This window comes from Ammospiza nelsoni, chromosome 1 (genome assembly GCF_027579445.1).
Source record: "Ammospiza nelsoni isolate bAmmNel1 chromosome 1, bAmmNel1.pri, whole genome shotgun sequence".
In the NCBI taxonomy this organism is placed as follows: Eukaryota; Metazoa; Chordata; class Aves; order Passeriformes; family Passerellidae; genus Ammospiza; species Ammospiza nelsoni.
In genome coordinates this window covers 732,990-746,284 of record NC_080633.1, presented here as the reverse complement: position 1 = coordinate 746,284, position 13,295 = coordinate 732,990, and the positions used below count along the sequence as shown (strand labels likewise).

General features: G+C 52.4%; 1 protein-coding gene across 1 annotated transcript in view; it reads left to right on the top strand.

Annotated features, from left to right (window-relative positions):
• The window catches only part of SMARCC1 (SWI/SNF related, matrix associated, actin dependent regulator of chromatin subfamily c member 1), a 68,593-nt gene that overhangs the window by 49,556 nt on the left and 5,742 nt on the right, over nucleotides 1-13,295 (top strand). The window contains exons 25-26 of the mRNA XM_059491086.1: nucleotides 2,623-2,757; nucleotides 6,774-7,035. Of these exons, the coding sequence (XP_059347069.1) occupies nucleotides 2,623-2,757; nucleotides 6,774-7,035 (397 nt within the window). The remainder of the gene's footprint in view (nucleotides 1-2,622; nucleotides 2,758-6,773; nucleotides 7,036-13,295) is intronic.

The window sequence follows — 13,295 nt, the reverse complement described above, 5'->3', positions numbered from 1 at the left end:
AGTTGGAGGGAGCAGGGCCTGGCTGATGGCACTTTTCATTATGGCAGTAATGATGTTCTGGAAGAGCTTCAGCTTCCCATTGCAGGGAGTAATGTATTGTAATTAGGAGGCTGACACTTCAGATAGAATTCAGGTTCTGCAGGGATTTCTCTTCCCACTCCCTTAAAAAGCCAGACAATATTGGAGCTTTGGGTGGTCTGTGGCTGAGGGAGAAATTAAACTTTTCATCATAAACCCTGGGCCTGCTCATGTGAAAAGCTGTTATCCTAAGGATTTCATATCAGAGCAATATTGCAGATGGAATCTGAGTGAAGATGGGGGTTGAAGACAAGGGATTGCAATGAGGATTAAAGACAAGGGATTGAAAGGGGGGGTTTGTTTGTTTGGGGTTTTTTTCCTTGTTATTGGTTTTTTGGGTTTATTTTTTTCTTTTGGGATCAGTGGCTTCCAGAAGTTGAGTTGTGCTGTTTGAGGAATGGTGAACATGAATGTTCAGGGTGAGACTCTGCATTTCACACAGACCAACAACTGAAATGTTTGCACAGATACTGGTTTCTGAACAAAGAGTATTAGAATTGAAGCATTTCTGCTCATTTTCCTCTCAATGGACACCCAATGTGAGCTGGGTTTCCTTTCTGTGCAGAAGTATCCCTGATGGCTCCTGCTCTTGGTCCATCTCTTCCCTTCCCAGAGCCGTCCTGGTCCCAGTTTCACCTCTGACAAACACTGATCTCGTGGCCTCCCCAAATCCCTGTGGAGGTGCCTGGCACTGGAGAGACCATTCCTGGGAGCTGCTGATCCCCATGGGGCTCCAGGAGAGCTGCAGAGGGACTGGGGACAAGGGGGACAAGGGATGGAGGAACAGCACACAGGGAATGGCTCCCACTGCCAGAGGGCAGGGATGGGTGGGACATTGGGAATTCGGAATTGTTTCCTGGCAGGGTGGGCAGGCCCTGGCACAGGTGCCCAGAGCAGCTGTGGCTGCCCCTGGATCCCTGGCAGTGCCCAGGCCAGGCTGGACAGGGCTTGGGGCACCTGGGACAGAGGGAGGTGTCCCTGCCATGGCAGGGGTGGCACTGGATGGTCCTCAAGGTCCCTTCCAGCCCAAAACATTCATGCATTCCATGATTCTTTTTTGTACAATCATTTAGGTTGGAAAAGCCCTTTAGGATCAGTTGCTCATTTCTGACTCCAGGCTGGTGCAGTGATGGGTTTATCAGACATTTCAGATTACCTCTGAATTTGTGTTCCTGGTTTTCCTCAGCTGCAGGGATTTGTCCTTTGCCCATGGAAGCCCTGGGTACTGCCAGGCTGAGCCTCTTTGAGTCTGTCTAGGAAAAGCTTCAGGGATAATTTCCTTTCCAAGGTGTTTTTGGAGACCTGTCCTTTGCCTAATCACATGCTTTGATCAGGTGTTCATCCCATTTCATTATTAAAATTGCACATGTGAAACAGAGTGAAATGTTTGGTAGAGGGCTGTGTATCCCCAGGTGATTCCCTCACTCTGAATTTTCATACGAATGAGTTAATTTTCCTAAACAGTGCTATTTAATGTGAAATTTCCTGTTCTGTCAGCTTGGTTTCATTATTTTGTGTGCAGCACTTTGGTCAGTTTTGGAACAGCTGCTGGAATTTCTCTGGGATGTGGTGTTGGAAGGTTTGGGGTCACCGTGGTTCTCTCAAACCTGATTTGAAATTCACTTTGGAGAGTCAGGAGTGCATTTGCCCACATTTACTGAGCCCTCCCTCACTGCTGCTGGGTCAGGAGGTGAACACTGTCAGTGGCACGGTGTCACATGGGTTTGAGGAATTCAGATTGTGCTCAGGGTTCCAGGGAGGTTTCTGATGCTGCTTTCCCCCAGTCTGTGTTTGTCCCACTTTGGGGCCCGGCTCCCTCAGCAGGGTCTGTTTGCAGCTGGAGCTGGATGAGCTCCAGCTTCTCCTTGTTTCCAGCTTCTCCTTGTTTCCAGCTTCTCCTTGTTCCTGCTCCCCCAGCCCTGGGCTGTGTCCTGTGACACATCTGCGAGCACACAGCCCCCCAGTCTGCACTCAGGGGCTTCTCCTGCTGAGCTCAGGTTTAACAGGAACAGGGAGAGGCACCATGAGCACCCTTGTCACACTCTGAGGGTGTGAAACCCTTCCATGGCTGCCTCATGCATCAGATATAGATGCACAGATCTCTGCTGTTATTTATGTGTGGATATAAATGGCACGAAGCTAATCCTTATAAAAATCAGTTTGCCTTCTGCTTGAGAGAAATCTATTTTAATGGCAAGGACGTGGCAGTGCCACCTCCCTGGTTTGGGGTCGTTCTGGGTCACAGCCTCCTGTGTGTGTCCTGCTGGGAGCTTTTTGGGTGACCCTCAGCTGACTCCTCTGACAAATCCCTTCCTTCTCCCTCCTTTGCATCCCACTGGAATGGGAAAGCTCTGAGCATCCTCCACACCTCTTGTATGAAACCTTCCCACCTTTTATTTGATTAATCATCTTCAAGGGCCTCTGGTTCCCGGCATAAGATTTATGATTGAATTCCCTGTTTCCTGCTGGAGCTGGCAGGTTCCCTCCCTCCCAGCCCCTTCCTGTGCCCAGGGTCACACAACACCCCCTGTGTTTCATCCCCAGCACCTGGCAGCTGTGGAGGAGAGGAAGATCAAGTCCCTGGTGGCCCTGCTGGTGGAGACCCAGATGAAGAAGCTGGAGATAAAGCTTCGCCACTTTGAGGAGCTGGAAACCATCATGGACCGGGAGAAGGAGGCAGTAAGTGAAACTGGGGATCAGCTTCTCCCTGCAAGTTCTGTGTGCCAGCACCTGGAACAGCAGCAGCCCCTCCCCTCTCCTTTGTGTCCTTCAGCTGGAGCCCACCATTCCCTCCCACAGTGGCACTTGAGCCCTGCTCCATCCAGCGCTTCTCTGGTCCATTAGCAGCTTCAGGAGAGGGGAAGGGAGTGAGGTCAGGACATGGAGAGGAGCTGTCTGGGCCTGGATTACTCAGGAATTACCAGCACTTGTGTCACATGCAGTGCCAGAGGCTTTGGAGAAGTGTTTCCTCTGCAGCTGCTTGAAAGATCACTCCAAATCTCTTTTTTTTTAATCAAAATCTCATTTTTATCAGTTTTAATTTCTCTTTCTGTGTGTAGCTGCCTCATTGTTGTGAGCAGACAGTTACTATGGATGGGTTGAAGATTCAGACTGGCTTATATTGATTCATAATTGCAGGGAATTTCTGCACTTGCCCTTCTGTGTGAATTTAATGGAGTTACAGCCCCATTTGGCATTCATGGAAAGGGCACCAGGTCCAGCTCCTGCCCCTCACAGCACCCAAAACTAAGCCAGGTGAGCAGGAGCATCCTGCAGGCACTCCCTGAGCCCTGCCAGGCCTGATGCCATGGCCACAGCCATGCAGAACCTTCTCCAATCCAGAGTTCCCCTAATCACACTGATGGAGTCTGACAAGATGCGGCCTCCTCTTGGAGCAGGCTGTCAGCAGGAATTTCTGGATTGCTCCACATCCTCCAGTGTTTCAGTCTGTGTTTGAGTGGCAGCTCAGGAAATGGACCCAGCTCTTTTGGAAAGGTTCCCTGCAGATTCTTTCTTTGGGGGATATATTCCATTAGTGACAGGGAGGGTTTTTTTCCTCCCTTTTGAGGCATATGACATTTCCCTTTTTAAAAATGTGCATACAGATTTTCCCCTTGGCTTCCTGGTGGTTAAATTCGCTCTTTTCACCTGTCATTGTGGGTATTTAGTGGAATAATTAAAGCAGCAAAGCCTCCTTGCTGCCACTGCACCCTGGGCCTGTCACTCCTGCTGCCCTGGCTTTCCTGGCAGGGAGGGAGCAGGGCTGGGGGTGCTGGCAGGAGCCAGTGCTGCAGCCTGCAGGGTGTAACATCTCAGGCACAACTCATTTATTGTGTTTGTGTTGGAGCTCAGCAGTGTCAGCAGTGCCACTGCTGAGTGTGGGAATCCAGGGCATTGTTGGTGGAACATTGCCCACCACAATTTCTACTGGCACCTGAAGCTTTGCTGGTTCTGTCCAGGGAGGAATTCCTGAATCCCTGAGGTTGGAAAAGCCCTCCCAGCCCATGGAGTCCAGCCTGTGTGAGATGGTGTTCACAGGGGTTCTTGGGTGAGGGAAGAGATGAGGATCTGACTCCATGCTTCAAAGGCTTGATTTATTATTTTATGATATATATTACATTAAAACTATACTAAAAGAATAGAAGAAAAGGTTTCATCAGAAGGCTGGTTAAGAATAGAATAGCAAAGAATGATAACAAAGGTTTGTGGCTCGGCTCTCTGTCCGAGCCAGCTGACTGTGATTGGCCATTAATTAGAAACAACCACACGGACCAATCCCAGATGCACCTGTTGCATCCCACAGCAGCAGATAATCAATGTTCACATTTTGTTCCTGAGGCCTCTCAGCTTCTCAGGAGGAAAAATCCTAAGGAAAGGATTTCTCATAAAAGATGTCTGCGACACTTGTGCCCACCTTGTCCCCAGCCCAGAGCACTCAGTGCCACCTCCATCCTTGGGCACCTGCAGGGATGGGCACTCTAAACTACCCTGGGCAGCCCCTGCCAAGGCCTGAGCCCCCTTTCCATGGGGAAATTGCCCTGAAAGGAAGCTCTGTGCTGGAGATGTGGGACAGAGCCTGCTGCAGAACCGGGGCTTTGGGTCTGCACTAGAGCCCAGGCTTAGGCTCAGCTTTAGCGCCAGCTCACATTGTAACTTGTCTTTCTGTGCCTTTTTTCCTCTGTCTTTCCTCATCCCAAGCACAGGGACTGTGTAGAAGGGACGTTTTCCCTGCTTTTCCTCCTCCAATGTGAATTTTCAGGCACCGGCTGCTGTTTGGGCATCCTTGTAAAGGCTCTTTTAAACTGTAACGGGATGGGGTGCCACGAAGAGAGCAAAGCAGGGCCGCAGAAGGGTCTCAAAGGAACAAAACAGTGCTGCCTGAGCCTTTGTTTGGGGTCATTTGCAGGAATTCCTCTCCCAGCTGTCTGCCACCTCGGGAATGTTTCCCCACACACCCCATTTCCCCGGCGGGGAGGGTTTATGGGGAGCTTCCCTGAGCAGATGAGAGCAGAAAGGAGCCAGGGCAGCGTGAAGGATGCCATTGTGGCCGGGAGGGCTCCCTGGCCTGCTCATGGTTAATTCATGAGCTCGGCCCAGCTGGGGCTGCTCAAAGGCGCCTCTGTGAGCTGCCTGCCCTGCCCTGGCTGCCGGCCCTCCACGGAGCAGCTCGGGGAGTTTTGGAGAGCTCCTGCTAGGTGAGAGTCTCCTTGGCAACCTGCTTTCAGCTGAGCTGTGCAGCCTACCTGAAAGGGCTGCTGCAGTGTTTGTACCCCAGTCACGCAGCCCCGGGCTGGCTGTCCGTGCATGTAACACTGGATTGTTGTTTGTATTAATGTAATAATGTGGGAGTGATGGCTCAGTGTTCCTGAAATAAGTCAAACATCACTTCCTTCGCCGGAGCCTGCCCCATCACACAAATGCCCCGTGGTAGGAAATGCTTTCTGTCGCTTTTTTTGTCTTTTCATGGAATCTCAGACTGGTTTGGGTTGGAAGGATCTTCTGGATCATCCAGCTCCACCCAGGGCAGGGGCACCTTCCCTAGGCCAGGTTGCTCAGGTCTCACTCTCTGTGTGACTTCACAATTAATCAAAGCAACCTATTTGATGTTAATCGGCCTAAATTACATGAGTTTTTTACATAAAACTTTTAATAGTGCAAATCTGTGTCTGGCTGCTGTGACATCCAATTCCTGCATTCAGAGGATGGAGAAGGATCCTGCCTGTGATCCCTGAGCTCCTGCAGCTGCCCACACCTTCTGCTTCAGGCTTCCCTAGAAAATCCCCTGAGGTTCCTGCTCTCTCTCATCCCAACATGCAGAAATGGAGAGGAAAACCCCCAGTTTCTCCCAGAGCTGTGCCAGGGCTGAGCTCTCAGTGCAGAGCTCAGTGAGTAACGAGCTGTGCTGCTGAGAGCTTTTAGGACAGAACAAGGTGAGTTCATGTGTCCCGGCTAGAAAAAGCTGCAGAGCCTTTCCCAGAACCTGCTGCAAACATCCACAGGGCAGCAGCTCCTTTGGGTTTGGTGGGGTTGGGATGAGAGGCTTCTTCCACCCCAACTCACTGATGGGCAGGAGCACTTGGAAATGCACCATTGCTAACTCAGCTCTGCCCTCTGTCCTGTCCTGGCACAGCAGAGGCAGGAGATGTTTGAAATGCATATTTGGTAACTCAGCTGTGCCCTCTGCCCTGGCACAACTGGAACAGCTGAGGCAGCAGCACAGCTGGAAATAGATCATTATTAACCTCTGCCCTCTGTCCTGGCACAGCTGGAACAGCAGAGGCAGCAGCACAGCTGGAAATGGATCATTGCTAACCTCTGCCCTCTGTCCTGGCACAGCTGGAGCAGCAGAGGCAGGAGGTGTTTGAAATGCATATTTGGTAACTCAGCTCTGCCCTCTGTCCTGGCACAGCTGGAGCAGCAGAGGCAGGAGGTGTTTGAAATGCATATTTGGTAACTCAGCTCTGCCCTCTGTCCTGGCACAGCTGGAGCAGCAGAGGCAGCAGCACAGCTGGAAATAGATCATTGCTAACCTCTGCCCTCTGTCCTGGCACAGCTGGAACAGCAGAGGCAGCAGCACAGCTGGAAATGGATCATTGCTAACCTCTGCCCTTTGTCCTGGCACAGCTGGAGCAGCAGAGGCAGGAGATGTTTGAAATGCTCCATTGCTAACTCAGATCTGTCCTTCCCTGGCACAGCTGGAGCAGCAGAGGCAGCAGCTGCTCACTGAGAGGCAGAACTTCCACATGGAGCAGCTCAAGTACGCCGAGCTGAGGGCTCGCCAGCAAATGGAGCAGCAGCACAGCCAGAACCCCCAGCAGCCCCACCAGCAGCACCCCAGCGGGCCTGGCATCACCCCCCTGGGGGCACCAGCACACCCGGGGCTGCTGCCCCACCAGCAGCCCCCGCCCTACCCCATGATGCACCACCAGATGCCACCTCCTCACCCACCTCAGCCAGGTAAGAGCTGGGAGCAGGGAGTTGCTGCCCTGAGCCTGAGCAGGGAGCCCAGAGGGACAGGGGCTGCCAGGGCAGGGCTGGGTTACTGGTTTGTACTGGTGCCACTGTCACACACAGTTTGCTGCTGCGAAGATGAGCCTTGCACAGCTCCCATTCCAGATGTGGGGAAGGAGGTGTTTTATGGAGGGGGGAACCCCAAAGATCAGGAGTGGGGGAGTGCCAGGGTGGGAGGCAGTGGGCACCAGCAGCAGAAATTCCTTCCAGCCCCAGGAAAACACTTTTCTCCTTCAGGGACTCACCAGCCCCAGAGCAGATTGTCCAGCAGGGCTGGGAGTTCCCTGCCTGGGACAGTCAGGCTCTAAAGTAAAGTGAAATGTGAAATATGAAGCTGCCCCAAGCACTTCCAGGCATTTTTAGGTTATTTGTATTTCCCTAGACTTGTTTTATAATGGGTGATCTGAGCAGATGCTCCTTCAAAAACAATCACTCCTCCAGTTCTCCAGTTCATGGCACACCAAATGTGCAGAAATTCAGGGAAAGGACTGGGAGGAGCAGCAGGAGCTCCTTAAGGACCTTCTTTGGCAGGAGACCTGGCTGTGAGGGGTTCCTGGGTCCTGCCTGGATGGTTTGGTGCCAGGGAGGGTCAGAGGGGTCACCTGGAAGTCTGCAGTGCAGTCTGTCCTGCTGGCAGGGCCCTGTCCTGCTGAGGGTTGGCTACTGCTGATTCCAGAGCCTGGGGTGATCAGGTGAGATGTGAATTGGCAGCTTTTACTTGCTAAAGGTCATTGAAATGGTGTTTTAAAATCAAATAATGGTGCCTGGCATGTAGGAATCTAGCTGTGGGACTGGATACAGCCAAGGAGGAGCTTACCAAAACCTGCTCCAGAAGAAAGCCTGATCAGTTATTAGCCAAAAATATTTGGGAAGATTTTTCATAGGCAGCTGCTGAAGAAGCTGCAAAGTTTGGGTGTCATAGTCCACACAGAACATGGCAACAAGAAGCTGCAGGAACTTGGGTTTTCCTCTTGAGACAAAAAGTGTTTGGTTTGAGAGGGAGCAGAAGGGCCCAGGAAAACAGCAGGATCTGCAGGTGAGCAGGAAAATGTCTGATCCAGGGAAGGATCTAATCCAAGTGGATCTGCAGGGTAATCAGAGTGGGTTCCCTCAGCAGGGGCAGAGTTCTGGTGTCTGGTGGGGCTCAGGCTCACTCTGCTTTTCGGGCTCAGGGAGTTCCTGGGTTTACTGTGGACAAAAATCCCTGGGGTTTTTTGGGAGCTGGTTTTCATTTTGCTGGAATTAGATTGGGAGTGTGATAAAACAGGGTGTGGTTTTAGACTCAGATTTAACATCTGAGCCTGTTGTGGGCTGTGCACAGCTCAGGGCTGCTCACATGAAGGAATAACCTGGGAAGGGAAAACAAATGAGAACAGAGGGAAAGAGGGAGCCCTGGCACATCCACACACAGCTGTGGGGACTGGGACAAGGTTAAAGCATTTGTTAATTGGTTGGAGTGTTTGTTCACTGGGGGCTGAGAGCTCCCCAGGCTGACACTGCCCTGTGTTCCTGCAGCCCCTCGGGGCCCTCCAGGCTCTGCAGTCCCAGAGCAGGGACAGGCAATGGGGTGTGTTCATTAGTCACAACGTCCCCCTTCCAGGTTTGATTAAAGCTGCTCAATAGATTGACTTTCCCAGCAGCACCTCCCCTGGCTGAGGCTCAGCTCTGCTGGCTCCCAGCAGCATCCAGAGCTGGAGTGCCATCTCATTGCTGGCCCCCAGGACCAGGATCTGCCCTCCCCTCCTCTGACACTTCTCTGCTTTGATGCTCTTGTAAAGGGAAGAACTTGAGGCCCACTCGAAGCTTGGAGCAACCCCCCTGTGTCCCCAGCCAGAGCCCAGCTGGTCTTGCCTAGAAAGCAGAGGAGGCTCCTTGCCTTGGGTTCTCCAGAGGAAGTTCGTTAGTAATTCCTGGGGTTAGGAAAACCCAGGGGTGCCAGAGCTCTTTGGCTGCACAGCAGAGTTACTCCAGCTTGGGAGCATGGAGAGGAAATGGGAAACTGGTGAACTTCAGCTTGGTCACCCCACACCTGTGAGTTCCCTCAGTGGATCTGCCCCCAAGTCTCCTGCAGCCTCTGTGGAGATCCCAAAATTTGGTGAGTGTGAGGAGATCGTGGAGTCCTGCAATGGTTTGGGTTGGACCTTGAAAATCACCCAGTGCCACCCCTGCCATGGCAGGGACACCTTCCCTGTCCCAGGTGCTCCAAGCCCCAATGTCCAGCCTGGCCTGGGACACTGCCAGGGGTGGGGAGGAGAACCCCCCAAACCCCTGAGGCTGATCCAGGGGCACCATGGAGCAGCTGGGCTGGGAAGACCTGCCAGGTTTCACTGCACACCTCACCTTGGTGCTCAGTGCTGGTCCCTGACAGGTTCTGAGCTCAGCAGGAGCTGCAGGGATGGTGGGAAGCAAAGGGAGGGAAGGATCTGAGATGGCATTGGAGAGGGAAGAGAGGAGGATAAATCCCTGCTCAGGGCAGGAGCAGTAAAGTCAAGCTCTTACCTAAGAGTTAAAAGTGAGGATTTTCCCAGAAGTCTGGTTTTTAGCTCAGGTGTCAGTCTGGATGTGGTGGTGGAGAACATCTCCAGTGCTGGAGCCACCTGGAGACCAACTCCAGCCAAGGGTCACCCACTTCTCCTTGGCATGGCTGTGCCTGGCTCTGCTGGACCATAGAATTCATTTTCCCTGAGCTTATTTATTCCTTTGCCCTGGAATGAAAACTTTTAGAATAGGAAAGCAGAGTTGAGTTCCGATTTCACTGTGAAAAGCTGCCCCTTGTCATTGCAATAGGAAATCAAATTCCCAGTTCCTTCCCGTGGTACCACTTTGGGCCCTGCATTGATTTCCCTTCAAGCTCTGGGCTGGTGATCAGTGGGATGAGAACTCCTGGTTCTGGTGATACCCATGGTGTGGAATGGGAGAAACTTCTGGAAATCCTTGGAGGAAGAGATAGCTGGGAATTAGCAGCTGTCATTGTTAACTCTTCCTTCAGGTGGGATTTTCAGCTGGTAAATAATTTCTCACCTAAGGCAGAAGTGGAATGAGGAGGGCAGGATACACTTCCCACCACAGCTGGATTAGCAACTTTAATAACTTTTCCCTGATAGATTTTACCTCATTTTCTGTCAGTGGTTGAAATACTCAAAAAAAAAGACTTTGTCAGGAATTTTAGGCTTGGGTTTTTTCAGCTGCTGAGCATTTCATTATTTGTGGGTTTAAATTGAGTTGCTGGATGCTGTTTGCTTCCATATTGGACTGGTGATGATTCCAGGGGCTTTTTGGGTACAGAAAAGGATTTTGAGCTCAGTTCCTTTAGGTAAATATTCCCTGTCAGCTGTCAGTGCCTCCCATTTCTCCATCAGATGTGCAGAGCTTGCTGGGGAGGGGCAGGGAGCAGTGGGATGAGAGGAAATCCAAGTCAGGGGTGGTGAAAGGGGCTGGAGCTGATCCTTGCAAGCAGGCTGTAATTTGGGATGGGAGCTGTCAGGGTGGTTGGTGACACAGGAACAGTGACACCGGTGTAATTTGGGATGGGAGCTGTCAGGGTGGTTGGAGACACAGGAACAGTGACACCAGTGTAATTTGGGATGGGAGCTGTCAGGGTGGTTGGTGACACAGGAACAGTGACACCGGTGTAATTTGGGATGGGAGCTGTCAGGGTGGTTGGTGACACAGGAACAGTGACACCACCTTGGGCTCCCTCTGCTGCAGTTGGGCTGTTTGGGGCTGGAGTAGTGAACAGAAGCAGTAAATACCTGACACATTACAGAATTCCTGGATGCAGGGAAGGATCTAATCCAAGCAGTCAATCAGAGTGACCCCAGGACAGTGGCTCCTCTGGAACAGCCAGCACTGCCCTCCCCTCCCCTCCTGAGGGCTGAGCTCTCCTGGGGATGCTGGGGGCAGGATCCTTTCTGTGGAATGGGGACAGCAGCAGCTCCCCAGAGATGTTCCCGTGTCTCCTACATGCCTCTCAGGAGTCTGTGAATGGTGCCCCTGGGAATGGTGCCCCAAGCAGGGCTGGCTCTGGCTCTGGAGGGAGGGGCAGGAACAGAAGTGCTGGGTGCCAGTGAAGTGGAAACTGTGCCTCTCCTTCCCCAGACACAGGCTCAGTGAGTTGTTGTGGTTAATTATTCACACTGCTTGCCTGGGCAGGGGGAGGGAAGGTGGGTTTGCTGTTGGAATATCCCTGCCCATGGCAGGGGTGGGATGGGATCAGCTTTAGGGTCCCTTCCAACCCCAACCATTCCAGACTCCCAGAGCCTGTGGAGCCTGTTCCCAGTGGGCAGGAGCACACCTTGGGGTGCCAGCAGCCGTTCCCTGGAGCTGTCCTGTGCCTGTCCCGTGTCAGGGCTGGGAAGCAGCTCCTCAGCAGCAGCAGCGGGCAGGGTGTCAGCCAGGCTCAGCCCAGAGCTGCTCCCTGCCCTCCCCAGGCCATCCTGCACTGAGCCCTGGCTGTGTCCACAGCTTTCCCCTGCACAGCCTGGGCAGGGAGAGGTGCTGGAGGATTTGGACCAGCTCCAAGCCTCATGCATCAAAACAAAACCCCTCTGGCTGCTTATCAGCCCAGCGCTCCTCAAGTGCTGATTTAATAGAGGGAGAGGCTTTTTAATGGAGATAAATACCTTGGAGAGCCTCTGAAGGCAGCTCCTGCCCGTGTCCCTGGGCTGTGCAGCTGCTCTGGCTGCAGGGGAAGGTGAACCTGCCCTGTCCCTCTGGGTGAGGGGCTTTCAGTCAGTTCAATCTCGTTGTGTTGAACCTTTGGGCTGGATCTCTTCCTGCAGCTGCTGCTCCTCAGCTCTCCCCCCTATGTAGGTCACACTTGCACATTTTCTGCTTGAGCCGCTTTCTTGGAGCGCTTTCTCTTGGAAAAAAGAAAAACATCTCTGTGAAGCAGGGCTGTGGCTGTGCTGTGGTGGCAGCAGTGATTCCCCTTGTTAATCCCACCAGCATGGTGTCAGTGCCTGGGTGCTCTCAGCTGGGTGTTTTGGAGCTGGGGTGGGATGGGCTTGTTCCTCTGCCAGCCCCCTCAGTTAATTTTGGGATGAAAATGTTGCATCCTGTGTCAGGAAGGGGAAAAATGGGCGGCCAAAGCCCCACACAGAGGAGCCTCTCAGCTTCTGCACAACTTCAGCTTCAACTGCTTGGTTTTAACCCTTCAAGGTTTAACAGAGAGAAAAGCTCAGGACACTCCATGGCCCAGGGAGGAGGAGCTTCCCAGTGAGCATTGCTGGGACATTTGGGGTTGATTTGGGCTGGAAGAGACCTTAAGGATGATCCAGTGCCACCCCTGCCATGGCAGGGACACCTCCCACTGTCCCAGGCTGCTCCAAGCCCTGCACCCTGCCAGGGATGGGGCACACTTTGCATTTATGAGGAAAAGACACTTTATAAAGTAGATTTAGTTTCTGTTCAGTGGTGGTTTTAGCTCAGCTGGGGTTGATGTGCATATAAACCATCCTTGAATCCTCACGTCGCTGTGGGTTTGGCAGCCTTTCCCTGAAGGAAGTCCTGCCCACTGCTGGAGTTTCACTGGAGCCACTCAGACTGCAGCAAAGTCTGATTCAGCTTCAGGTGTTTCAGGAGAGGGATTTTAATATTAATCACTTCATTAGTGAGAGAGACTCTCGCACGCCTGTGGTGTTCAGGGATGGCCAAATTATTGAGGCTCCTGTCAGGTGGCAGCTCCCAGGCTGGGAATTCCTCAGTTCCTACCTTTCCTGGGCCTCTCAAACACAGCTGTATTGTTATTGTTCCAGTTTTTATAGTTTTATTCCCTGATCAACCTTTATTTTGCCAGTGAATGACACCCCTCGTAGCTGTGAATATCTCCTGCTACAAAGCCTCTGAGTGTTTGGGAGCTTGGAACTGGGTGATTTCCCCAATACCCCATTCCTCTGGCAGTGAGAAGCCATTCCCTGGGTCCTGTCCCATGTCCCAAGACCCTCTCCAGCTCTCCTGGATCCCCTTTGGCTCTCAGTGCTTCCCCCTTTGCCTGGGGTTAGGGGGCAGGAGCTGCTTCCATCCCAGTCTCATTAAAACCCTGTCCCTCCGTGCAAGTGTGATGAAGGAAATGGAATTGGATTGTGCCAAACCACCCCTCAAATGAGATTTTAAAGCATGGGAAACCTGTTCCTTCCCTGGAGCAGGGAGCTCTCCCACAGAGCTGGTTTGTGAGGAGGAGCCTTGAATCCTCCCTCACAGTAAAG